We start from the raw sequence: 26,596 nt of genomic DNA on the forward strand, positions 1-26,596 counted from the left end.
GAAGATTTCAAGCATGACAAGATGTAAGAACAACGGCTCTGAATCAGAAGAGATGTATTTGGGGAACTAAACATTCAGTGTAGCTACAGCAAAGAGGATAGATAGGAGAACAGGTGATGTGAGATGAGGCGTGGAGGACACAGGGGCCAGACATTCAGGGCCACGTAGGCCATTGTAAGGAACTGGAATGATACTTTAAGCTCAATGGGAAGCCTTTGAAGGGTTTTAACCATAGGAATGAGCTGGTTTATGCTTGAAATGTTCATTTGGCTGCTGCGTGGAAATGGGTTGTAAAGATGCAAGAATGGAACGCTGTCCAGCTATCCCCTTTCTGGGGCCACACATTTTAGTGGTTACTGTTGCAGACAAAAAGATGATGGTGACTTTGACTAGGATGGTGGTAGCAGTGGAGATGGAGAGAAGTGATCGATTCTAATGGAGTCGACAAGACTAGTTGGTGAGTTGAGTATGAAGATGATGCAAAGGGAGGCATCCCAGAGGACTCCAGGATTCTGGCCTTCATCACTGGGTGAACTGTGGTGCCATTTACTGGGTTGGGAAAAACTGGAGAATGGCCTAGGCTTTTTCTTAGGAAAGCGGGCTAGAAATCATCTAAATTGGTCTTAGATGTTTTAAATTTGAGTTGCTTGCCAGAAGTGGAGGTGTTGAGTAGGCATTTGGATATGTAAGTCTGGAGCTGAGAGGAGAGATGTGGGCCAGAGATATAAATTTGAGTGTCAGCTTACTAATGGCATTTAAAGCCATGGGAATGGATTTGTTCATCCAAGGAGAAATGTAGATAAATAAGAGAAAAGGGCCCAGGATTGAGCTGTGGGTCTCTCCAACATTTGGAGTCTGGGCAAAAGAGAAAAAGAAGCCTCTTTTGAGGTAGAAGGTAAACTACGAGCTTATGGGGGTCACTAAGGCCAAGATGGAAGAATACTGAGAAAGAGGGGATGAGTCAACTGTGTTGAATGTCCCCTTGCATGAATGAGTTGATGAGTCCACTGTATTTGGTAACATGAAGTCTTTGATGATCTTGACCATACAACCACACACACGCATATACACATGCATGAACACACAGGCATGGTCATACTCACCCAGCTCCCCATGCTCTCGAATCTCAAAAGTCAACCACAGGTCCATCCCAGCTGCTGTCCCCCGCATCTCCAGTACCTGGTTAGTCAGCTCCTCAGCAGTCAGGGTTGGGGACACCTGGGGTCAGGGCAAGAGCAGAGAACCCATGCTGGTCAGGTCATTGCCCCTGGCACCTCACTATTCTCTTCTCTCCCCTCCAGTCCCCTCGGGACCAACCTTCAGAGTGACACAGTTGTCTGGGAGCTGCTGCTCTATATAAACTTCCATGATGAGGTCTCCAGCCTGGGACAGCTAAGGGGAGGGGTAAAAAGTCAGAAGGACAAAAGAGGATACACAAGAAATCAAAGTCAGAAGATTCCTCGTGTTGCCTCAGAAGCGCCTCTTCCAACAAAGGTCCCCTCCCAACCCCAGTGTCACTCAGGCCCTTAAAAGGGAGAACTCTGGGAGTGGCAGAACCGCATCTTTAGGCTGCATATGTGCTTCCCAAGGCATCAGAGTGACTGGGAGGACAGATGTGGAGTCAGACTGCCTGGGCTCTGCCACTTGCTGTAGAGTGACCTTGAATCAATGACCCTCTGAGCCTCAGTTTCTTTATTTGAAAAAAATGAGACTACCCACTTCACGGAGTTGTATGATACTAACATGAGATTAGAGGTACTTGGAAGATAATTAAGTCCTCAGCTATGTTTGCTATTAGATTTATTATTATTATTCTCCATGCTTTGTCTGACTTTACTAACTCCTCCTTGGATCTCTTACACTTAGAAGTAAGGTCTTGCTTGATGCTCCCACAGTGCCCCAAAACCAACTATCCAGTGCCAAGATTATCACCAGGAAGAATCCTCATGGTGGAACAAATGGAACAAACCCTAACCAAACCCCACTCCCCAAAGCAGTTCACTCGTTGGGTTTCCCATCTCTCAGAGAACTGAGTGCTAGTGTCCAGAAGGACAGGCTGGAAAGGAAACTTCCTCAACTGGGCAGATGGTCAGCTTCCTGTCCTGATGTCTCCTCTTGCCCTATTCAGGAGACTAAGATCAGGATGAATTACCTGCACATCCTTCCAGGTGGTGATAAGACTGACTTCCAAGTCAATCTGAGCTACCTGGTCAGAATCAATCTGTGAAAGAGCCAAAAGAGTGTTGGGGTGCTGGAAGAGGATCTGCAGGGAAGATCTCAAGGCCAAGGAGGACCTGTTTAAGAGGGTTGGAGGCCAGAAGAGCTAAGAACCAAGGGGGTGAGGATGTTGGAAGTTAGGTCATGGGAGAAAAGGGCCCAGGGCTCTGGGAGGTGGTTCCTGGTGTGGTGGGACACCAGAGGCCTCAGCTGGGGGCTTGTTGGGGTGAGCAGGATCAGAGTCTCTGGGTCCTGCAAGGGTAGGGGAGAGGGGTTGTGGGTTGGGGGTCAGGAAAGCTTACATCAAATACAGAGATGTAGCCATCGATGAGCTCCTGCAGCACCCGCACCTCGTGCTCCCCCCGCCCATCCGTCTGGAACACGCTGGGCGCAAACAGCAGAGCCAGGTTCCGTGTACACATCTGGTTTAGAGCTGCACATTTCTGCACCCTGCAGAGGGGTGCCAGGGTCTTCATCAATGTAGCCATTCATTCAGCAAACATTTATTGAGTCCCTATTGTATGCCTGGGCTAAGTGCTTGGGATAAGACAGTAAGATAATATTGGCCTTAAGGAGCTCCCAGTCTAGGGGAGACAGATAAGGCAAGGGTCAGCAAACTTTTTATGTAAAGGAACAGAGAGTAGACATTTTAGGCTTGCACACCAGACAGTCTCTGTTGTAACTCCTCAGCTCTGCTGTTGCAGCATGAAAGGAGCTATAGAAAATATATACATGAATGGGTGTGGCTTTATACTTTATGTACAAAACTTTACTTACAAATATAGGCAATAAGCTGGATTTGGCCCATGGGCCTGTAGTTGACCAATCCGTATATTTTTATTATTTATTTATTTATATTAATTATTATTTTTTGTAGAGATGGGATATCTCGCTATGTTACCCAGGCTGGTCTCCAACTCCTGGGCTCAAGCGATCCTCCTGCCTTGGCCTCCCAACGTGTTGGGATTACAGGTGTGAGCCACCGCACCTGGCCCCTGTAATATAGTATAATCAGTGCAATACAGAAAGGGTTTCTCCCCAGAATTGCTCAAAGGCGCCTGTATCCCTCACAGATGGATAAAGGTATATGTGCATTTTATTCATCTTTGTTTCTCATATCTAACCCTTTCCCTGACATAGCATAATAAAACAAAATAATGTTGATTGCTAACCATTTCTCAAGGCTTATGACATGCCAGATGTACTGGCATGTACTATACTAAGAATTTTATGAATTTTAACTCTCTTTTTTTTTTTTGAGAGAGAGGGTCTCCCTCTGTCACCCAGGCTAGAGTGAAGCGGTACAATCTTGGCTCACTGCAACCTCCACCGCCCAGGTTCAAGTGATTCTTGTGCACAGCCTCCTGAGTAGCTGTATTACAGGTATGCACCACCATGCCAGGCAAATTTTTGTATTTTTAGTAGAGGCGGAGTTTCACTATGTTGACCAGGCTGCTCTCGAACTCCTGGCCTCAGGTGATCTGCCCACCTCAGTCTTCCAAAGTGCTGGGATTACAGGTATGAGACATCACGTGCCCGGCCTTCATTTAACTCACTCATAACCTATGAGGTGGATATGAGTCATTACATCATTCATTACCTCCTTTTAGAAATGAAGAAATTGAGGCCCAGAGAGAATGAGTAACTTACCCAAAGTCACACAGCTACAATGATGGCACCAGATTAAAGCCTCGGTCTGCCTGACCCCCCAAATCCACTCTCTGAACCTTAACCCTATGACATCTTCACTTAACAACTGTTTGTGGAATGAACAAATGAATGAATGAATGAATGAATGAACAAAAGTGCAGGGTCAGATTGAGATGAGGAGGGTCTGGCCATACTGACCGATAGAGATGCCCAATGAGGGCGGCCAGGGTGCGGCGGTTGACCCTCGGCAGGCAGCTAATCACGTCTTTATATTTCTCCAGGCGCTGATTCTTCTGGGGCAGCTCTGGGGATGGAATGGAGGAGGGCTGGGGAAGACCCGGGAAGAAAGAGTGGCAGCAGGTGTGGAGGGAGGGATTTTTAGAAACAAACGCAGGACGGATGTATCTCTGCCTGCTTCCCACCTCCCCCTGAGCCAAGTCTCTGGATGATCCCTCAGGGTGGGAAGTGATGGGGAAGGGGGCTGCCAAACCATGGATTCTGGTGGGGGAGGGCAGAGATCCCAGATGGGCTTTGGTTCTCAGGGATCTTGGAAATACCAGCAGCCTCCCTCCAGCGAGGCAGCAACCGTGCAGAGGTCACAGGGTCATCGAGCTCACGAAAGAAGCGTTTGAGTGTATCGGTGACATCCTCCACAAAGTGCTCCCCTGGTCGGAGCTTCACCGACCGGGCATCCCGACGGAACTCAGCCAGGAGTCTCAGGCTGCGGGCACGAGCGCCCCCTTTCCGGTATACACCCTCCAGCCGTAACCCTGAGAAGAGCCAGCCGTCTCTGCTCACCATGGTGCAAAGGCTACCACTGCCCACCACGGCCCATCCGTGGCCTCCCTATGTGGTATGTGGCTGAGGGGGCATGGGATTCAGAGAGGAGGAGCTCTATGCCTCCATAGTCTGATTCTCAGGTCTCTGCTGGAGTCTTCATCCTCAGAAAGTCTTTCCTGACCTCACTATCACATATAACAACCCCCATCACACTGTATCTCCTCACCACCCTATTTTTAAATAGCACTGTCTGAAATCACTTTGTAGTCCATCCTCATTATCTGTGGATTCCGTATCTGCACATTCTCCTACTTGCTAAAATTTATTTGTAACCCCAAAATCAATACTTTTGGCATTTTCATCGCCGTTGATGAACAGAGTGAAGAAAAATTTGAGTCCCCTCCCCCATGTGCATGTTCTTACTCTAAACAAGTGTATCCTTTTAATGGTATATTTAGAGCCATATTTTTGTACTTTTTCTTGGTGATTTTGCTGTTTGAAATGGCCCAAGTGTAGTGCTGGAATGCTGTCTAGTGTTTCTATGTGTGAGAAAGCTGTGAAATGCCTTACAGAGAAAAATACATGAGTTAGATCAGCTTCTTTTCAGGCACGAGTTACAGTGCTGTTGGCCTTGAGTTCAGTGTTAGCAAATCAAACAACATATATAAAATAAGGTGTCTTTAAACAGAAAACACATAAAACAAGGATACGTACTGATCAGTTGACAAAAATGTTACTGTAACCAGAGGCTAGCAGGACCCTAACCCTGTATTTCCCCTGGGGCAGTGATTCAGTATTCACTAATTAAATATTTGCAGTGACACAGAACGTAACTACCACAAATAATAACAACAGACTGTTTTTTCTTATTTATAATCCAAGAGATGGGTAATAAATAAACTTCCTAGAACCCTCCTGGCTTACTGCCTTATTCCCAGTGTCTGACACATGGTAGCAGCTCAACTAAATGCTGACGAAACAGTGGTGGTGCAGAAAACTTGGAGGGAAGGAGATGAACACCCAGATTCTTTCTTTTCTTTTTTTCTTTTCTTCTTCTTTTTTTTTTTTTTTAGATGGAGTTTTGCTCTTTTGACCAGGGTGGAGTGAAGTGGTGTGATCTCAGCTCACTGCAACCTCAGCTCACAGCAGTTCTCCTGCCTCAGCCTCCCGAGTAGCTGGGATTACAGGTACCTGCCACCATGCCCAGCTAATTTTTGTATTTTAGTAGAGAGGGAGTTTCACCGTGTTGGCCAGGCTGGTCTCAAACTCCTGACATCAGGTGATCCACCTGCCTCGGCTTCCCAAAGTGCTGGGATTACAAACTTGAGCCACTGTGCCCAGCCACATATTCTTTATTCAGGGCTTTTTCATTGAGCCTCTGACTTATTTCCTCCTTCAAACACAAGACAGGCTGGGAAGAAATAAGGATGTAGCCAGTGGGGGAGGTCACTGAACAAAGCCACTGCCAAGGCATGGAAAATGTTACTAGCCACTGACTTATCCATTGCCCAAGACTATTAACAATTATCTGTAGGTTTGTGGAGGTGCTGTTTTTTTGCCTTACAGTCAGCCCTCTGTATCAATGGGCTCCACAACTGCAGATTCAACTAACATCAAAAATATTTGGGAAAAAACCCTTAGATAACAATATAAGGCCAGGCGCAGTGGCTCAAGCCTGTAATCCCAGCACTTTGGGAGGCCGAGGCGGGTGGATCACGAGGTCAAGAGATCGAGACCATCCTGGTCAACATCGTGAAACCCCGCGTCTACTAAAAATACAAAAAATTAGCTGGGCACGGTGGCACGTGCCTGTAATCCCAGCTGCTCGGGAGGCTGAGGCAGGAGAATTGCCTGAACCCAGGAGGCAGAGGTTGCGGTGAGCCGAGATCGCGCCATTGCACTCCAGCCTGGGTAACAAGAGCGAAACTCCGTCTCAAAAAAAAAATAAATAAATAAAAAACAAACAAACAACAACAACAACAACAAAACAAAAAAAAAACCAATATAACAACAATAAAATAAAAATAAAACAATACAGTATAACAGCTATTTCTATAGCACCTGCACTGTATTAGGTATTATGAGTAATCTAGGGATGATTTAAAGAATTACAGGAGGATATGCCTAGGTGATTTTCAAATAAATACTATGCCATTTTATGTGAGACAGCGTCCATGGATTTGGGTATCTACGGGGGTCCTGGAACAAATCCTCTGTGGATATTGAGGGATGACTGTACTGCCCACCTTACTTTCCTGTGAATTTTCCTTCTCAAGAGTCCAGCTTTCTAAAGAGGGTTCACAGAAGAGATAGATTCTATTTTGTCCTTACTTAGGCTGGATAAAAAACTCACAAAGGGCCAGGCATGGTGGCTCACGCCTGTAATCCCAGCACTTTGGGAGGCCAAGGCAGGTGGATCACCTGAGGTCAGGAGTTTGAGACCAGCCTGGCCAACATGGTAAAACCACCTCTCTACCAAAAATACAAAAATTATCCAGGTGGTAGGGCATGCCTGTAATCCCAGCTACTTGGGAGGCTGAGGCAGGAGAATCACTTGAACCCAAGAGGCAGAGGTTGCAGTGAGGCAAGATTGTGCCACTGCACTCCAGCTTAGGTGACAGAGCAAGATTCCATCTCAAAAAAAAAAAAAAAAGAACACACACAGAGAAACCTGGGGACCACTTGCACAGCTGACCATTTAAACCTGAAAAACCTCCCATACAGAATAATTCTGCTTAAAACTTCAGGGAGTGTGCTGTGCGGCTCAGCTCTCACCTCACAGCTGCTTGCTATTTGCCGTGGCTCTGTTTCCTTGGTCACATTTCCAGTGCTGCTCTCACCCTCCACATTCTGACGAAACCTCTGAACACTTACTAAATGCCAGGCCCTGTGCTCAAGGCTTGGCAGGCATTGTCTCACTGTCACCAGTTATCCTGGAAAATGAGGACCATTGGCCCCATTTTACAGATGATGTAACTGAGGTTCAGAAAAGCAAAGCAGCCTGCCAAGAGTCATGGCCAGCTGGGGTCCAGCAGCAGTCTCTAGAGCAGGCGTCCCCAAACTTTTTACACAGGGGGCCAGTTCACTGTCCCTCAGACCGTTGGAGGGCCACCACATACTGTGCTCCTCTCACTGACCACCAATGAAATAGGTACCCCTTCCTGAAGTGCGGCGGGGGGCTGGATAAATGGCCTCAGGGAGCCGCATGAGGGCCGTAGTTTGGGGACGCCTGCTCTAGAGGCAAAGCTCTTCCACGTAATTCATCCTCCACCTTGGCTGTGCCCACATTCTCCACCCCCTATCCTCCCATCCCCCGCCCCCATTTGTTCAGTATCAGCCAGTGCCCACTCACCATGCTGGGTAACAAAACTGATGCAAGAATCCACGATGATGGGGATGTCACCCCGGCTCATCTGCTGATCCTGCAGCCCAGTGCCGCCCCCACCAGCTGCGCCCCCAATGGCTGCGCTCCATGCCGAAAAGTCCAGCCGGCCCTCTCCCTGCAGATACAGGGTCCTGAGACCCAAGAGGCCTGAATCAGAGCTAGCTCCTGAGAGGCCCAGGTGCATGGGGACCAGATCTCCCAGAGCCACCAGCAGAGGGCAGCAACACCCAACTCAGCTGATCCTGGAGCAGGGGAAGCAACTTTGAGGAAGTGGGCACTGGCCCAGCAAACCTGGTTGCAGAGTGTGGGCTCAGCTCCAGGAAGGTGAGCCCCAGGTCAATGGCAGGGGCAACATTTACCTTCCTGTCTCCACCAGGACCAAATGCTCTTTCTTGTCTGAGGTGTCAGCTGCAGAAACCACACCTGGGAGGAGAATTAGTGGACATTTTCATCATTTCCATCTTCATTATAGAGACTATTATTAATTAAATGTTTAAGGTACATAGATGCCAGGCTAGGAGCATTACAAAAAATATTCAGTTGAATCCTATGAGTTATGTACTATTATTCCCATTTTATAGGTGACACATTAAGCTCAGAAAGATTAAGTAACGTGCCCCAGATTAGTTGCTATAAAATGGCAAGGCTGAGCTCAAACCCAGGTCTTTTGTTTCCAAAGGCCTAAAATATTATCTCACATTGTTCCTCTTTTAGAAGAAAGGAAAGCAGTGAAGGTATCCAGCTCCCTCTCCCAGGACCCAACCAGCAAGTGTCTCCAACTAATAATAACATTCATAGGCTGGGCACAGTGGCTCACTCCTGTAATCCCAGCACTTGGGGAGGCTGAGGCAGGTGGATCACCTGAGGTCAGGCATTTAAGACCAGCCTGGTCAACACAATAATACCCTATCTCTACTAAAAATACAAACATTAGCTGGGTGTGGTGGCAGGTGCCTGTAATCCCAGCTACTCGAGAAGCTGAGGCAGGAGAATCCCTTGAACCTGGAAGGTGGAGATTGCAGTGAGTTGAGATCATACCCTTGCACTCCAGCCTGGGGGACAGAGTGAGACTCTGTCTCCAAAATAATAATAATAATAATAATATTAATAACATTTATAACATATAACATTTATTGAGCACTTAAAAGATGCCTGTCAGGCTCTACAATGCGTGTTTTAGATGCATTACCCTATCTGAACTTCACTACAGCCCTTTGAGGAAGGTGTTATTTTAAAGATGAGGTAACTAAGGCACAGCGAGGTTAAGTAAACTGTCTAGGGATATACAGCTAGGAAGTGATGGAGGTGGGTCTAAAGGTGGGCAGTTTCCCTTCAGAGCTTGTACCTGAAGCCACTATGTTCTGCTGTTTCCTATAAGAACCTCCAAATAAAAAAGGTCTGTTCCCATGCACCCCCATGGCCACCCTTCATCCCTGTCCCCCCCTCCCTCCCCACTTACTGATCTCCTGTAGCCGCCGAAGATGCACCATGTCCTCAGGGGCTGGGGGGCCAGGGCCCGGCGCTGAGCACAGGAAGAGGTGATCACCACGAAGGAGGCCGAACCCTGACAGCCAGAGACCAGGGGCTGGGGCTGTATGGGAAGGGGACCGCAGCCATAGGCGGCCCAGCCGCAGCAGCCCTGGGCCCAGCAGCTGGTGGCAGCTCAGCGGGGAAAACCACTGTAGAGTCAGAGGGAGGACAGGAGAGAGGAGGATGGGGAAAGAGACAAGGAGTAGGGGAGAGAAATGAGAGTGACCAGGATAGGGAAAAGCATAGAAAAATACGAAGAGAAAGCAGAAGAAAAACAGGAATGAAAAGGGATGGGAGAGAGCAAAGGCAAGAGCCAAGGAGGAGACATGAGATGGATGGAGAAAGACAGGAAAGAAATTCAATTTAATTCAGTTTACTCTCCCCAACATAGAGAAGACCCCCGTGTGGCAGCTTTGTACTCTTAATTGAGGTGTGGGTGTAAGAAAGAATACTTATTCTTGTGCAGTGCCGTGATCATGGCTCACTGCAGCCTCGACCTCCCCCAGCTCAGGTGATCTTCCCACCCCAGCCTCCTGAGTAGCTGGACTACAGGAGCACGCCACCACACCTGGTTTTTTTTGTAGAGATGTGGTTTTGCCATGTTGCCCAGACTGCTCTTGAACTCCTGCCTTGGCCTCCCAAAGTGTTGGGATTACAGAGTTGAGCCACTGCACCCAGCTAAAAAGGCATACTCATTCTTTATAGCCAATACTACACCTGAAGACTTATGATGCCCTGGGAAATCTCACCACCCCAGGGGGCTGGGGAGAAACTTCATGGAGGAAAGGGTGCTTGAGGTCGATTGTAAAGCAGTGCTTCTCAAACTACCTGCAGTAAAGGACCAGGATTTTCTTCCTTTTTCCTTTTTAAAGTCGCACAGTGTCACTAACCAATACTGTACTTTCTTTCTTCCTTTTATTTGAAATGGAGTTCTGCTCTTCTTGCCCAGGGTGGAGTGCAGTAGCGTGATTTCGGCTCACTGAAACCTCTGCCTCCTGGGTTCAAGTGATTCTCCTGCCTCAGCCTCCAGAGTCGCTGGGACTACAGGTGCCCACCACCACACCCAGCTAAGTTTTTATATTTTTCGTAGAGATGGGGTTTCACTATGTTGGCTAGGCTGGTCTCAAACTCCTAACCTCAGGTGAACCACCCGCCTTGGCCTCCCAAAAAATTGGGATTATAGGCATGAGCCACCACACTCAGCTAATACTGTACTTTCATTAAAAATAGTAAAAGTGGCCAGGCTTGGTGGCTCAAGCCTGTAATTCTAGCACTTTGGGAGGTCAAGGCAGGCGGATCACCTAAAGTCAGAAGTTTGAGACCAGCCTGGCCAATATGGTAAAACCCTGTCTCTACCAAAAATACAAAAATTAGCTGGGCGTGATGATATGCACCTATAGTCCCAGGTACTCAGGAGGCTGAGGCAGGAGAATCGCTTGAACCCAGGAGATAGAAGTTGCAGTGAGCCGAGATCTTGCCACTGCACTCCAGCCTAGGTGACAAGAGCGAAACTCCAACTCAAAATAATAATAATAATAATAATAATAATAATAATACTAAAAGTGAATTGCTAAAAAAAACTAGATTAAAAAATTAAGACAGACAACCCCACTCCCTTTTTTTGAGACAGGGCCTCACTTTTCCAGGCTGGAGTACAGTGGCATGACACAGCTCACTGTCTGGGGCTCAAGCAATCCTCCCACCTCATACTCCCCAGTAGGTGGGGCTACAGGTGAGCACCGTCATGCCTGGCTAATTCTTTTATTTTTATTTATTTTTATTTTTGAGACGGAGCTTCACTCTTGTTACCCAGGCTGGAGTGCAATGGCGCGATCTCGGCTCACCGCAACCTCCGCCTCCCGGGTTCAGGCAATTCTCCTGCCTCAGCCTCCTGAGTAGCTGGGATTACAGGCATGTGCCACCATGCCCAGCTAATTTTTTGTATTTTTAATAGAGACGGGGTTTCACCATGTTGACCAGGATGGTCTCGATCTCTTGACCTCGTGATCCACCCGCCTCGGCCTCCCAAAGTGCTGGGATTACAGGCTTGAGCCACCGCGCCGGGCCTTTTATTTTTTTTGTAGAGACAGGGTCCCTCCATGTTGCCCAGGCTGGTCTCAAACTCCTGGTGCTCCCCCCGGCTCAGCTTCCCAAAGTGCTGGGATTTACAGGCACCATGCGTGGCCCAAGCCTTTTTTTTTTTTTTTTTTTTTTTTTAATAATTAGATTTGACACATAAAATTACTCTGTCAAATTGCTATAAAATATTCTAAATGCTTACTCTCAATTTCTGTGCTTATCCTGTCATGGACCATAACACATAGTCCATGGACTAGTATGGTGTGACAGTCTTCACAGCACCCTCTGGGTAGGATGGGATAGCTTTTTGGAAAGTGTAGATAATAATGAGAAGAGACTTAAACCTGGTTGGGTGGGCCACGACAGAGCCCTGAAAAGATATGGAGACAACGTATTAGTGTGAGGAGTTGTAGGAGGCCTGGGGGAGGGGGGTCAAAAGCCCGAGCAGTGGAGCATTTCCCACAGAGGAGCGCCAGATGCTGCAGAGGTGACCTGGTGAGGCCGGGAGGCAGCCTTGGCCTTTGGAAATGGGAAGGCACCGGTGACCTGCAGGGTAGCAGTTCAAGAGGGCATGGGCAGAGGAGGACAGCTGCAAAGGGTCAAAGGGGAACTGCAGGCTGCACGCGACTTTCTGACGCATTCTCAGGAGGGCAAGGAAGGCACCAGGGTGAAAAGTTGAAGACGGAACAGAGCTTAGGGAAAAGCTGTCTTAGGATGGGAGGGACTGTCATCATCATCGTCATCGTCACTACCATCATTATTATTTCAACGCCCACATACTGAGGGCTTGCTGTGTGTGGGCCTCACATGTCATTTAATCCTCAACCCTAGGGGGTGAGTCTTTTACGCCCACTCTACAGATGTGGAAAAGCTCACAAGGCTGAGAGTTGTGAGATTCAAATCCTAGGATGTCTGACTCCAGGGCCTGAACTTTAAATTCTGGGAACGGCATACAGGAGGGACATGTGGGCTTATCTAAGAATGGAGAAGCTGGGAAATAGGAAGATAGCTTTGTCTCTGGGCCTGCTGGAAAACCGGAGCAGAAGGTGGGTAGTGGGAATCAGAGGTAGCTCCTGTGTGGGAAGAGGCCACGGCACAGTGAAGTTTCGGGCATGAGCTTTGCAGAGGCCCGATTTTTAGTCCTGTGCTCTGCTGTCTCCTAGCTCTGTGACCTTGACCAAGTGAATTCGTAAACTCCAAGACTTAGTTTCCTTATATGTAAAACTTTACCTCTGAGGGTTGTGAAAATTAAATGAGATATCAAGTGGGCAATGCTCAACACAGGACTTGGCACAGAATAGGTGCGCAGTCACCCTTGGCTGTTAGTGGAAGAAGTGGCTGTAGGAATAAGAGAGAAGATGGGAGCCTGTGGGGACGAGGAAGTCATGAGCTGCTGCAGAGGGGGCTCTCCTGTCTCACCTTGCCCACAGCACTAGTCCAGGCCTCCAGACTGTCAGCTCCATCTGTGCCAAAGTGCTGGATCCTCCCCCCAGTGAGGATGAGTTCAAAGGAAAAGGGGAACCTGGAGAGAAGATGAGGTCAGGGAGGCGAATGGAGCCAGTGAGGGAGGCTGTCAGGCTGGAGGTTGGGAAGAGAAAAGGGGAAGCTCCGTGAGCACGGAGGGGCTGTTACCTGTCAAGGTCACCTGGGTCAGTGGGCGGAGGGCTCACGCCCAGACATACAACATCCTGGGGCTGTATGAGGCTGAGGGGTTCAGGGCTGTTTTCTGATGCAAACGTTTCCAGAGCTGCTCCCAGCACACACCATAGGCGGGGGGGAGCTGAGGTGGAGGTAGATGGTCAGGGGGCAAGCAGACCTCTGGGCCCACCCCTTCATAGTTCCCATTTACCAGATATTTATTCTGTGCCAAGCCCTCTGCCTATGTATGATCCCAGTCATCTTCACAATAACCCTGTGACGTGTTATACTTAGTCCTGTTTTGCAGATGGGGAAACTGAGACTCAGTTTCAGTAGCTTGCCCAAGACACATAGGAAGTAGCAGAGCTGGGATGTGACTCCGACAGTCTGACTTCAGAACAGACGCTCTGAACTATCACTCAATGCTGCCACCTGGCATGGTCCCTCTCTCACCCCCAGGACCCCATCCCACTCCTAGGCACGGCCCCGTTTTCCAATCCAGCCCTCTCCTCCTTGTCCCTCTACAGTAAACTCAAATCCATCCACTTTCTGTCACTGTATCTTCCCATCCCTTGGCTCCCCCTCACCATCCCGGCCCCTGCGAGGGGGTGAGGGTCCAACTTTGTTGCTGATGGGACTGCAGTACAGGAAGCCGCTGTAAGTGGCAGGCACTACCACCTCATTGTACACACCAGGGGAGGGGTCTGCAAGGGGAAGGGAAAGCAGTCAGCTGAACCAAGTGCAGTGGGATCACCTGAGCCCCTCTGGGGAAGGGATGAAATGGAGGAAGACGGTGGGACCCGACTCCACCGGAAGCACAGCCAAGTAGAGCTCAAAGGAGCTAAATCCCTCACTACCCAGACTGCAAAGGAGAGAGGCCGGAGGTAATGAGACAGGGAGGCCTCTGGCCCAGCCCCTGCCCACTGCCTCTCCCCACCAGCCACCAACCAGGCTGTTAGCTCTGGGTGGGCACCTCAGGGCATGTGCCATCCTGTAAGGGTCTCAAGCCCAGCTGGCCTGACCAATGGAGACGAGTGTCACTAAGTTGATCACTTCTTTGAGATCAGACTGTCGCCAGGGACATGAGTCCTGACCTATGGGTCAGCCTGTCAGGGTGGACCAGCACTAGTACCTGGAAGACGCAGACCCTCCCCAGCCATAACCATCATTAGCTATCGAATGACAACAGGAAATAGGCCCTGGCGGATCTGAGGGTTTAGGAAATGGCCCAGGCTGGGCCACTCTGATCGGCTAATTGAGGCCCCCCTGAAAGAACGGAATCACAGGTTGGATCAGAGGATTCCTGGGAGAGGGGAGAGAGGAAGCACTTGGGGGGGTGACCTGGGGGCAAGAGGCTGGGGCAGCTGCCATCGAGGGCTGGGGGGGACCAGGGATCCTCGCCCTCGAAGGCCTCAACACAGAGGAGCTGGGTCATGTTCTTCAGCAGGTTGGGTCCTGCCACGGCTGCACACAGGGCCTGCAGGGAAGGAGGGGCCTCTGTTAGCCCCAAAAGCCAACCTGAGAGCCCCGGGGACAGTTGTATGACTGCCGAAAACAGCCCCCACCACCCAAATCTAGGCATTCCAACTCAGAGAGTATTTCCTGACCCCCCACCCCCAGCCCAGATCAGCCCCACTCTGTCCCTCCTACCTGGAGAAGCTGGCTATGATCTGGGTACTGAGGGTGGGGCTTCCGGAAGAGGCCCAGCCGGTACTTTCGGGAGATGAACTCTCCCCGGGGGCCAGGGGTCGCATCTGGATGCAGTCCCTCACCTGGGGGTAGGCTCCCTGCCCAGAATCGGTTGGCACGATTATTTCCCAGGACAATGAACAACTGTGGGATGACAAGGGGCAAAGGCAGCTGACAGGAACTCAAGAGTCCTCAGATGTTCCATTCCTGTCCCCAGGCTGGCCCAAGGCCTGCCTCTGGATGCTCCCTTCCACCCCTCCCACCATCCCCCTCTTCCACCCCCTCACCTGCACTATCTCATTACTCCAGACACTCGTGTCCAACTTCAGGCTCTGCACCTTGGAGATCCCGGAACCCAGGGCCCGGTGCTGACCTGTGAGGGTGTGTGAGGGTGTGAGGGGCATGAGGCATGGGTGCCCTGAGCCCTCCAGTCCCAGCCCCTCCTGTTCCCCACAGGGCCTCGACGCCAGTCCTCACCTGCACACTGCTTGCAGATGACCACCCCCAAATTGACAGCAGCCCAGTCTGGTCGAGAGGCCCCACAGTCCGCACAATGCCGGTTGGCCCGATTAGACCAGATCTTCTCGGCCACCTCGTAGTCAGACAGTGTCTCGGTTACTGCTTCCTGCAGAGCGGCCGCCCAGCTCTGCCGAGCACCCCCAGACTCAGCTGTGAAGCTGAGGGGTGGACAGCCAGTTCATGGGCTTGGACCTCGCTGCCATGTCCCATCCCCTGGCCCTTCCTGCAGGAGCCACCACAGGCCACACCTAGGGCAGCCCAGACCTTTGTGACATCTTGACCCAGTTCACTGGACTACCATCCCTGCACACCCACTGACATCCTACTGAGGAGGCCTCCAGTCCTCTGTACCCCTAAGAGTCCTCCCCAAAACGTCCCCCAGCCTTGCCTCCCACTGGTCCAGGCCCCACCTGAAGCAGCGATGGGGTGTGAGCAGGTCAAAGCTTCTACTCTTGGTCTCCCGGACGCTGCAGCCCTGCAGCTCGATGAAGCAGATCCCGATGCCCAGAGAGAAGGCCTGGTGGGGTCACGGTGGGTATCGTGAAGTCCCAGAAGGGACGAGTTCAGGCCCCTCAGCCCTGACCCGACTCTCCTCACCTGCTCACTCTTGTACAGTGCTAGCTCTCCAGGGCTCAAGGCAGCAAACACCTTGGCCTTGTGTCCACGAAGCTCCAGCATGCCGGTGCGGAGAGGTCGAGGCGGCTGCGGGGGCCGGGGGTGGCCCAGGAGGCGCTGTTCCTTCAGGCAGGACTGCAGCGTGGAGCACCACGTGTCCCGCTGAGCTGGTGGGGATGGAGAGGCAGGTCAGTGGCTGTTGCTCACACAGCCTCCCTCCCTCCCTCCTGCCCTGACCCAGGGGGCTGTGGCCCTCACCCTCGCTCTCTGTGCGGAACACGAACACCCTCTGGCCGGTGATGACCTGGAACTTGTTGTCCTTGCTGCTGCGGGTCATCTCAATGGCAGTCAATGGGATCACACCCTTAGGGAAGGGGTCCTGGAGAGAGAGCTCAATAACCTATGAGGACAGGAACTGAGCCATGTGTGCCAACCCCTGGGTCCTGCACCAGCTTTTATGAGATTGGCATTCAATACACAAGCAGTGGGTACAGCTGCTAAGCCAGCTACTTTAAATGCTGACATCGGTCATGCAGTCACCACCTCCCCACCATGGGCTTCCCTCCTTCCAATACTGAGCCCCTCTCAGCCCTCCCTCTCCCTCAGCTCCATGTCACATATCCCAGCCCCCTCACCTTGTCACTGCCAAAGTACATCAGACTCCTCCCGTTGAACTGCACAAAGCGTCTCTGGAAGACGTAGTTTCTGAGAAAGGAAGGAGCCAAGATCAGTATTTGGGGTTGCACAGGGGTACGGAGATCACAGGGTCTGGAGGCACTTGGAGCCTCTCCCCCACAACCACCTCCCAGCCTTTCACTTCTCCCTCCCTTCCCCTCCCAGCGCCCACCCCTGAGGGGAGAGCTTGTCTAGCCAGCCACTGAGCAGGGGCATGGGACGGTCTGCTGTGCAGGAGAAGCTGGCATAGGGTGAAATGAGGTCATCACTGGTCTCCTCTGTGTCCAGGGTGGGCGGTGAGAGGGTGGAATCTCCAGGCAGCTCAAGGCTGGCATAGCCAGCGTCCTCCCGTGCCTCCAGATCCTGCCTGCTGAGCCTTGTGGGGGCCAAGACGGGGAGGGACACACATTAGACAAGTACCCTGGATACCCTCTTTGTAATTTCTCCACCCTACTCATGTCACCTAATAATAGAATGCCTGGCAGGTACTGGATCTGCTTTTCTTTTTCTTTCTTTTTTTTCTTTTCTTTTTCTTTTTTTTTTTTTTTTTTGAGATGTAGTTTTGCTCTGTTACCCAGACTGGAGTGCAATGGTGCAATCTTGGCTGACCGAAACCTCTGCCTCCCAGGTTCAGGTGATTCTCCTGCCTCAGCCTCCCTAGTAGCTGGGATTACAGGCATGCACCACCACACCTGTCTAATTTTGTATTTTTAGTAGAGATGGGGTTTCTCCATGTTGGTCAGGCTAGTCTTGAACTCCCAACCTCAGGTGATCCGCCTGTCTAGGCCTCCTAAATCTGAGATTATAGGCGTGAGCCACTGTGCTTGGCCTCTTTTGAGACAAGGTTTCTCTCTCTCTCTCTCTCTCTGCTGCCCAGGCTGAGTGCAGTGGTGCAATCATGGCTCACTGTAGTCTTGAACTTCTGGGCTCAAGGGATCCTCCCACCCTGAGCAGCTGGGACTACAGGCATATACAGGCCACCACACCTGACTACTTTTAAAATTTTCATCTTTAGTAGAGATGAGGTCTCGCTATGTTGCCAAGGCTCGTCTCAAACTCCTGGCTCAAGTGATCCTCTCACCTCAGTGTCCCAAATTGCTGGGGTTACAGGTGTGAGTTACTGTGCCCAGCCTGGATCTGCTTTTCAAACAGGAGAATAGGGAGGTTCAAAACCCAAAGATTACCATGGAGCTGCTTCCCTGAGAATACTTGGAATTTTTACTGGGAAAATTTCAGCCCATTTCCTGTGCCAGTAGTATGACTTGGATGGAAAAGTTTGGGAAGGGCTATGTAAATGACTCCCTGTCATGGTTGCCCGTGGCTAATCAGTATGTCTTGGCTCTTTCTCCAAAAAGTTCTTGACTGCTCCCTGGACCAAGTTCCCATCAACTTGGGTGATGCAAATTGCCTAACTGGCCACCTGCTTTCACTCTTGACCTCCCTCCCATAATCATTCTCCCATAGCCACCAGAGTGCTCTTTTAAAAATGGAGATGAAGTGGCCGGGCGCAGTGGCTCACACCTGTAATTCCAGCACTTTGAGAGGCCAAAGCAGGCGGATCATGAGGTCAAGAGATCGAGACCATCCTGGTCAACATGGTGAAACCCCATCTCTACTGAACTAATACAAAAATTAGCTGGGTATGGTGGCATACACCTGTAGTCCCAGCTACTCAGGAGGCTGAGGCAGGAGAATTGCTTGAACTTGGGAGGCAGAGGTTGCGGTGAGCTGCACTCATTGAACTTGAACTTGCGCCACTCCAGCCTAGCGCCTGGCGACAGAGTAAGACTCTGTCTCAAACAAACAAACAAACAAACAAAACCTGGAGATGAGGCTGGCTGCAGTGACTCCTCATGCCTGTAATCCCGGCACTTTGGGAGGCCAAGGCGGGCTGATCATGAGCTCAGGAGATCGAAACCATCCTGGCCCAACATGGTGAAACCCTGTCTCTACTAAAAATATAAAAATTAGCCGAATGTGGTGGCGTGTGCCTGTAATCCCAGCTACTCAGGAGGCTGAGGCACGAGAATCACTTGAACCCGGGAGGCAGAGGTTGCACTGAGCTGAGATCATGCCACTGCACTCCAGCCCAGCAACAGAGAGAGATGCCATCTCAAAAAAAAAAAAAAAAAAAAAAAATGCAGATGAGACCATTTTACTCCCCTCCAGGAAGCCCTTCAATAGCATCTCATTTGCACTTAGGTTAGACCCAAATTCCAATGGCTGTGAGAACTTGTACAGTGAGGCCCATGGCCACTCCCCTGACCTCACTCAGTGTTGCCCCCCCCCTTGCTTACAGCCACATTCTCCTTCCTGTTTCAGGGCCTTTGCACATGCTCTTCCCTCTACCGGGAACTTGCCTCCTTCCATGCTTCCCTGGGCTGCTTTTTCTCATCCTTCAGGTCTTTGCTTATGTCATCTTTTCAGAGATGCCTCCCTTAACTGCCCTGAGTAGATTCCTCTATTATTCTCTATCACCTTCCAGGGGTTCTCAACCCTAACAGCACAAAATCACTTGGGAAACTTTAAAAAATATCAGTACATGGGCTCCACACCAGACACTTAAATGTGAATCTCTGGGAGTAGAGCCCAGGCACTTGTAGCTTTAAAAGTTCCCCAGCCTATGATACAGGTAAGGTTGAGAACTGCTACTCCAACTTCTGTGTTTCCTACTTCACTGAGAAATTGAAGTAATCAGATGAGAACCCCCGCAGACTCCCAGTGCCATGTTTACCCAATTTCACATACATCTTCTGTCTTCCTCCTGTGACTATAATAAACACCCCTGTCTAAAGCCAGATCCTCCTCTGTGCACTTAATCCTATTTCTCTCACCTACGCAATCACTCTAGACACCCCCTACTCTCCTCTCCCCTACATAACTAACAGTCCCTCCCTCCCAGATCATTCCTATTCACCTACAAAGCTATGTAACATTGCACCCAATTAAACACTCTTTTCTTGGCTCCACTTCCACTAGCAACAATCGTTCCAACTCTCTGCTCTTCTTCACAGAAAAATTCCTCAAAAGACACTCTCTATACATTTCTGTTCTCTCTTAAAACCCACTCTGATTGGGCTTTCACCCCATTACTTCAAGGCTACACCTGTCAAGATCCCCAGTCACCTCCAATTCCAAGGGTTTATTCTAAGTCCTATCAAACATAGCAGCAGACCCCTCAGCCGCATAGGACATAGCTGGCCTCTCCCTTCTTCTACTTTCTTCACTCTTCTCCTATGACATCACATTCTCTGGCTTTCTACTTTGCTGTCTGTTTCTCTTCTGTTTTGCGGATTCTTCCTCTTCTCCCAAACCGCTAGATATGGGAGTGCACAAGGGCTTTGAGTTTGGTCCTCTTCTCTATCTGGACTCACTCACAGCTCTACGCACCCATCTAAGTGCTGACAACTCCCAAGTTTAGGTCTCCAGCTCCGACCTCTCCCCAGACTCTAGACTGGTCTATCTAGTGGTCTATTCTTCACCTCTTCTTGAAGGCATAACTTACACCTCAAACAACACGTCCAGAACTGCACCCCCAATCTACCCTCACCTCCCACCTGCCTTAGCACAGTCTTCCCCATCTCAGACCATGGCAGCTCCAGAAACTTTCAGGTGCTCAGAACAGTGCTGTCCCGCAGAAGTCAATGTGAACCAAGTACGTAATTTTAAATTTTCTAGTAGCCACGTTTAAAAAAATTAAAAGAAACAAGTGAAATTAATTTTAATAATATATTTTATTTAACCCAATATATCCTAAACATTAACATTTTAGTATGTAATCAACATAAAAATTACTAAGATAATTTATGTTTATATTTGTTATATTCATCCAGTATTGCTTTTTCTCATATTGTCTTTGAAATACAGCAGGTGTTTTACATTTATTGTGCATCTCAATGGAGACTAGCCACATTTCATAGGCCCAGTAGTCACGTGTGGCTAATGGCTACCATACTGGTCAGCACCAGCTCAAATGGAAGCCCTCAAAGTCATTTTTCATTTCTCTTTTTTCTCACAGAAGAATGGAGAGGCCAATTGACAGTTTGCCTTCAAAATAGAGCCACTTCTCATCATATCCACTACTAACACTATACTCTGAGGTCTCTCACCTCCATTACTGCAAAAACCTCCCAACTGGTCTCTCTGCTTCTTCTCCTTTTGCCCCTACAGACCACTCTCCACACAGCAACCCGGGGAATCCCTTTATAAAGTCAAAACTCCTCCAATGGCTTCCCATTTCACATAGAGTAAAAGCCAAAGTCCCTACAAGCTCTTACCTTATCTGGCCCCTTGTTTTAATTTTTTCATTTGTTTGCTGGTTTTGGTTTTGGTTTTGAAACAGGGTCTCACTCTGTTGCCCAGGTTGCAGTGCAGTGGCATGATCTCACTGCAACCTCCGCCTCCCGGGTTCAAGCAATTCTCCTGCCTCAGCTTCCCCCTAGTAGCTAGGACTACAGGTGTGTGCCACCACGCCTGGCTATTTTTTGTATTTTTAGTAGAGACGGGGTTTCACCATGTTGACCAGGCTGGAATTGAACTTCTGACCTCAGGTGATCCTCCCACCTCTGCCTCCCAAAGTGTTGGGATTACAGGCGTGAGCCACTGTGCCAGGCCCTTATCTGGCCTCTTTAACCTCTCTGACTTCATTTCCTGCCATTCTTCCCACCCTGGCCCATCTGCCCCAGCCAAGCTGCCCTGGCCTCCTCACTGCTCCTGGATTGAGGAGGCCACTCCCCCTGCCTGGAGCCCTCTTTACCCACATATCTTCATGGCTAACTCCTTCAGCTCCTTAAAGTTTTTAATCAAATGTCATCTTCTTAATGCTCTGCTAACTGTAAATGAAAAATTGCAGTCCATTCATTTTGTTCCTCAGCCCTCCCTTCACCTTTTTTTTTTTCTGAGACGGAGTCATGCTCTGTCACCCAGGCTGGAGTGCAGTGGCACTATCTTGGCTCACTGCAACCTCCACCTCCCAGATTCGGGCAATTTTCCTGCCTGAGCCTCCTGAGTAGCTGGGATTACAGGTGCCTGCCACTGTGCCCAACTAATTTTTTTGTAGTTTTAGTGGAGCCAGGATTTTACCATGTTGGCCAGACTGGTCTTGAACTTTTGACCTCGTGATCCACCTGCCTCAGCCTCCCAAAGTTCTGGGATTACAGGTGTGAGCCACTGCGCCCAGCTCTTTTTTTTGTTTTTTTTCCCCGAGTCGCTACTACCTCCGCCTCCCGGGTTCAAGCAATTCTCCTGCCTCAGCCTCCCAAGTAGCTGGGATTACAGGCATCCACCAGTGCTCCCAGCTAATTTTTGCATTTTTAGTAGAGCTAGGGTTTCACCATGTTGGTCAGGTTGGTCTTGAACTCCTGACCTCATGATCTGCCTGCCTCGGCCTCCCAAAGTGCTGGGATTACAGACGTGAGCCACTTGCGCCCAGCCAGTCCCCCACCCCTCTTACTCTGCTTTATTTTTTCCATGGCACTTAACGTCTTTTAACATTCTATAGTATTTAGCATATTATGTTTATTGTTAATGGATTATCTTCCCACAAGGGCAGGGAATTCTGTGTACACTGATCTATGCCAAGCATCTACATCTGGCATATGATAGTTACTCAATAAATATTTGTTGAATGAACAAACGAAAAACACTTCTCCTGACCAGGCACAGTAGCTCATGCCTATAATCCTAGTATTTTGGGAGGTCAAAGCAGAAGGATCACCTGAGGTCAGGAGTTCGAGACCAGCATGGCCAACGTGGTGAAACCCCATCTCTACTAAAAATACAAAAATTAGCCAGGTGTGGTGGCGTGCACCTGTAATTCTAGTTACTAGGAAGCCTGAGGCAGGAGAATCACTTGAACCCAGGAGGCGGAGGTTGCAGTGAGCCGAGATCACACCACTGCACTCCAGCTCGGGCAACACACTCCATCTCAAACAAACAAACAAAAAATCACAAAGAATTCTGCGGACCACTTGCACAGCTGACCATTTAAACCTGGAAAACCTCCCACACAGAATAATTCTGCTTAAAACTTCAGGGAGTGTGCTGTGTGACAGAGTGAGACCCCGGCTCAAAAAAAAGAAAAAGAAAAGCACTTCTCCCAATTTTCCATTTTATGAGTGGATACATCATGGCCACCGCCGACTCAACAGCTCCTCCCTCCCATCACTTCCCTACTTAGTACTCACCTGTGTTCAGCCCTGTCCTGACAAACACCTCTGCCCTCTCTTCTGTCGGGGGCCCCTGGAGTCCCCACAGGCTGGACACCATAGTACAGGCAACCAGGATCCATGATGTGTACTGGCAGGAGAAGAGAGGGACGCACGGGGAAGAGGAGATCGCTGGGAGTGTATGAGATCCTGAGGGTACTATCCCTCTCCCGGCAACCCTCGATAACCCGGGTTACCTGTGCCTGTTGTGGGCCTAAGGGCAGGGATGGGGGCAGCGGTTTGGGAGCTGTCTGGAGCCCTGAAGAGAAAGATCTATTGGTTACTTAGGAAGAGAGGAGGAAGAACAAGCCTTCATGCCCAGCTCCCCACCTCCGTCCCCTTCAAGCCCTGCTCCCCACTCCCCCCAGCATCAGCCCCCAGGGAGCCAACCCCACTCACTTGTCCTGAGCTGCCTGTGCCCTGCCTCTTAAGTCCAGGCCAAAGTAGATGGAATTAGGCATCATCTCCACAGTATTTAGGGCTGAAGACTGCTCAGAGGAGGAGGAAGTAGGGAGAGGAGGGGGCCTTGGGCTGGGCTCTGGGCTCTTGGACACTCCCGGTCCCCAGAGGGCTGGGCTCAGTCCAGGTCTCTGAGTGGTGGCAGGGCCACTGAGTCCACCAAACACTGTCCTGGGCTTCGGAACGGGCTTGGGGGGCTGGGCTTGGGGGGCTGGGCTGGGGGATGGTTCCATGGCACTATCTGATTTGGGATCCAGGGAGACCTCTGCGGTGCCTGTCTGCAGCAGGCGCAGAATGCGTTTCCGGTGCCCTGTGGCGCTGATGCCCAACTGCTTCAGCTCCTCATGGCCCAGGCCCCGGGCTGCACCTGCTGTAGCCAGGCCATGCCGTCGGAACGTGTCTGCGTACTGCTCCAGGTGCACCGTGGCCAGCCACACAGCGATGTCCAGGTCCTGAGGGGCAGCCATGGGGGCTCAGGCCATTGCTGAGGGAGGGGCAGGGTGAAGGGAGGGCTCAGGCTGAGATTCCCCCTCCCTGCCCCAAAGTCTGGGGCCTGGACAGTGAGCAGTAGCCTCCAATTTTCCTCCAAAGAAAGATCCTGAAAGGCCTGCAATCTGGAAGCAGAGCCATCCCAGAACAACAGAAATGGCTCTTTACTTAGGGAAGGGGCTTCATTTGAAGTGGAGGAAACAGGCCCACAGAGGGGGAAGGGGCTTGTCCCAGGTTCGCAGCAAGTCAGTGCTAATGTTGGCCCCCAGCTTCTGCCCACCCTGGGTCTAGGTCAAAGCTCTGCCCCTACCTGACTGTACATCAAACTGCGTAAGCATGGGACAAGATGCTAGAATGCTGCTGGGGCAGAGTGAGGTAGGGAGGTGTGGAGAAGGGGCGAATGATGTGGCCAGATCAGCTGTGGACTAAGGTGGGGAGAGGGGCCGCTTAGGTAGGAGGAAGGAGCTGCAGACCCCACTCCCTCTTGTTTCCAGAGCTGAGGTATGCAGGCCTGCCATCCTAATCCTGGTTGTTCCCAGTCCCTCCTCCCCTTCCACCTATTGTCTCTGCTCAGACTTCCTTCCTGTCCCTCCAGCCCTGGCCGCCCCCACATCCTGTCTGCCTTGGTCAGGCTACCCAGAGAGCCCTAACCAGTCCTAACATGTGGGGTCCCAGCCCTGGGTGGAGGCTACTTTAAGAATAAGGATGGGGGCAGAGAACCAGGCCAGAGAGATGAGAGACCAGAGGTCAGGGGTACTCCAGAGGCTTCTGGACTCTCCATCCACGGACGGCATGTTCACATGCTGTTCATATGTGTGTGCACATGCCTTGTAGCGACTCGGCAGTGCGAAATGCCATCCCCCCACCTCTGCTTTCTCCAAGCCTTCCTTTTCTGAGCCTGTCTTTTCCCTGCCCATTCCCTTGGGCTCAGATCTCTGTGCTCTGTCCCCTCCCGCCAGCCTGACCCTAACCCTGGTCTATTTCGTATACCTGTCTCTAATTCTGTGGCCCCTGAGTTTTATCTCTGCCTTGTCCCTGTCCCTGCCCCACTCCAACTCAACCTCTCAATCCATCTTTGTCCCTCTCTTTGTCCCACCCTCTTTTGCTCTCTGTTGTTAAGCCTGTCCTTGATTCAGTCTCCAATTCTAACCAGATCTTAAGTTGTATCTGTGTCTCTGTCCACCTCTGAGCCTGGGTTTCTGTGTCCGCCTCTGCCTGCGCGGCTCTCTCCCTGCTGCTCTTGTGCTCTGTCGGTGACCAGGACGCCCCCTCCGTCCCAGCATCAGTGCTGGCCTCCCTCTGCCACTCTTCAGCTGGGCCTCATTCCCAAGCCAGGGCCAGGGTGCTGAGCCTGGGGGCCTGAGTCAGGGCTCGGCTTCCCGGTGACTCAGGCCCGGCTCGAGGGCACGGGACTGGGAGCCGAGGTGCTCGCGGGACAGGAGTGGCGGGGGCGGGGCGGGCAGTCGCGGGCAGCACAGGCTGCAACGAGGGAGGGGGCGAGGAGGGACCGGGCAGAGGCCGGGCAGAGGCCGAGCAGCAGGAGGGAGGGGCGGGTCGTGGCGGGGAGAGGGAGGGCCGCCGGCGCCGAGGGGGCCCTGTGAGCCCACGAAGGTCCTGGAAGAAGGTGATGGGGAGGAGTCTGGGAAGCAGGGACCCGGGGGGCGCGGGGGTCCTCACCTCACTACGCGGCCGCCGTCCGCTCGCGGGTGCCCGCCGCGCGTCCGAGGCTCCGGGTCCCGCCGCGCCGACCCCGCCTCCTCTCTGCCCTCCCCCGACGGGCCCAGCCCCGCCCCGCCCGGCCGGTTCCCTCCGCTGGGCCCCGGCCACTCCTTGTGCAAGCGCAGGCCTTCAAAGGGTTTGGGCTCCTTGCCCAACCGCCCTGCTTATCTCCGGGTCTGCCTGTCTGCCCTCTCGCAGGCCGAGAAGGGACCGGAACACGTTGGGACCGAGACAGCCTCAGGGAGAGGGACAAAGAGGCAGAGACCAGGACGGAGATGGGGATGGAGGTAGAAGCCGAGAAAGGGAGAGCGCCAGGGACGGCTTTGCATCCTCTCCGCTGCTCCCACGCCCTCCAGTCCTGCCAAAAGGGAGGAGGAAGGGTCAAGCGCTAAGCCCCTAGGACACCTCTCCCACGCCCAGCAGGGTGGCTGGACCCTGGCAAGCTGGACATCAGAATTCATGGGAAGCCACAGCCTTCCAAGCTGCCCAGAGACTTGGCCTGGGCAACAAGCGCAGACACCCAGCAGAGGGGTCCCCATCTGCTTCTCCCCACCCCAATCCCCAAGGGTCCAGCCTAGGTTCCTCCGAGGGATGCCGGTCGGGTCTGCAAGGCAACATCCCTACTTCCAAACCAAGGTTTGAGGCTGCCGTTTGGGGGCAGGCGGTTCCCTGAAAGCGCAGTGACCAAGCAAGCAGCCGTTTCATTCGTGGGAGAAGCCCACTCTCCCACCCTAAAATTTCAGGGGGAATGTGGGGGAGGCCTGAGGAGAAACGGCTCCTCTCTCCTCCCCCCATCTTGTCCCGACGCCAGTCCTGGAGCCTGTCTCCCAGGGGCCCAGGCACTTCCCCCTCCCAGCCGGGCCAGTGTTTGGCCGTGTTTGTGTGTGTGTGTGTGCGCGCGTGTGTGTGTTGGAGGTGGGGGGGGGCGCTGGCCGGCTGTGTTTTC

The 26,596-nt window shown here is 51.3% G+C and overlaps 1 protein-coding gene across 8 annotated transcripts in view; it reads right to left on the bottom strand.

The window, feature by feature from the left end:
• Positions 1-25,693, bottom strand: part of ARAP3 (ArfGAP with RhoGAP domain, ankyrin repeat and PH domain 3) — a 29,649-nt gene extending 3,956 nt beyond the window's left edge. Inside the window, exons 1-25 of one of the 8 annotated variants that reach the window (XM_074380933.1) lie at positions 25,609-25,693; positions 23,383-23,926; positions 23,181-23,242; positions 22,963-23,074; positions 16,950-17,153; positions 16,738-16,807; positions 16,361-16,502; positions 16,085-16,269; positions 15,898-16,004; positions 15,446-15,645; positions 15,256-15,341; positions 14,930-15,112; positions 14,621-14,756; positions 13,867-13,983; positions 13,274-13,421; positions 13,061-13,163; positions 9,492-9,711; positions 8,392-8,455; positions 8,000-8,163; positions 4,425-4,637; positions 4,066-4,171; positions 2,520-2,667; positions 2,153-2,221; positions 1,318-1,392; positions 1,104-1,218 (exon numbers count right to left, since the gene is read on the bottom strand). In XM_074380933.1, the coding sequence (XP_074237034.1) occupies positions 1,104-1,218; positions 1,318-1,392; positions 2,153-2,221; positions 2,520-2,667; positions 4,066-4,171; positions 4,425-4,637; positions 8,000-8,163; positions 8,392-8,455; positions 9,492-9,711; positions 13,061-13,163; positions 13,274-13,421; positions 13,867-13,983; positions 14,621-14,756; positions 14,930-15,112; positions 15,256-15,341; positions 15,446-15,645; positions 15,898-16,004; positions 16,085-16,269; positions 16,361-16,502; positions 16,738-16,807; positions 16,950-17,153; positions 22,963-23,074; positions 23,181-23,242; positions 23,383-23,909 (3,556 nt within the window). In that variant the 5' untranslated portion in view covers positions 23,910-23,926; positions 25,609-25,693. Of the gene's footprint in view, positions 1-1,103; positions 1,219-1,317; positions 1,393-2,152; positions 2,222-2,519; positions 2,668-4,065; positions 4,172-4,424; positions 4,638-7,999; positions 8,164-8,391; positions 8,456-9,491; positions 9,712-13,060; positions 13,164-13,273; positions 13,422-13,866; positions 13,984-14,620; positions 14,757-14,929; positions 15,113-15,255; positions 15,342-15,445; positions 15,646-15,897; positions 16,005-16,084; positions 16,270-16,360; positions 16,503-16,737; positions 16,808-16,949; positions 17,154-22,962; positions 23,075-23,180; positions 23,243-23,382 lie in introns of all 8 variants that reach the window. The other 7 variants (XM_074380944.1, XM_074380938.1, XM_074380926.1 and 4 more) reach the window with 7 other exon arrangements.
• Positions 25,694-26,596: the final 903 nt, after the last annotated feature.

This window comes from Saimiri boliviensis, chromosome 1 (genome assembly GCF_048565385.1).
Source record: "Saimiri boliviensis isolate mSaiBol1 chromosome 1, mSaiBol1.pri, whole genome shotgun sequence".
Lineage (NCBI taxonomy): Eukaryota > Metazoa > Chordata > Mammalia > Primates > Cebidae > Saimiri > Saimiri boliviensis.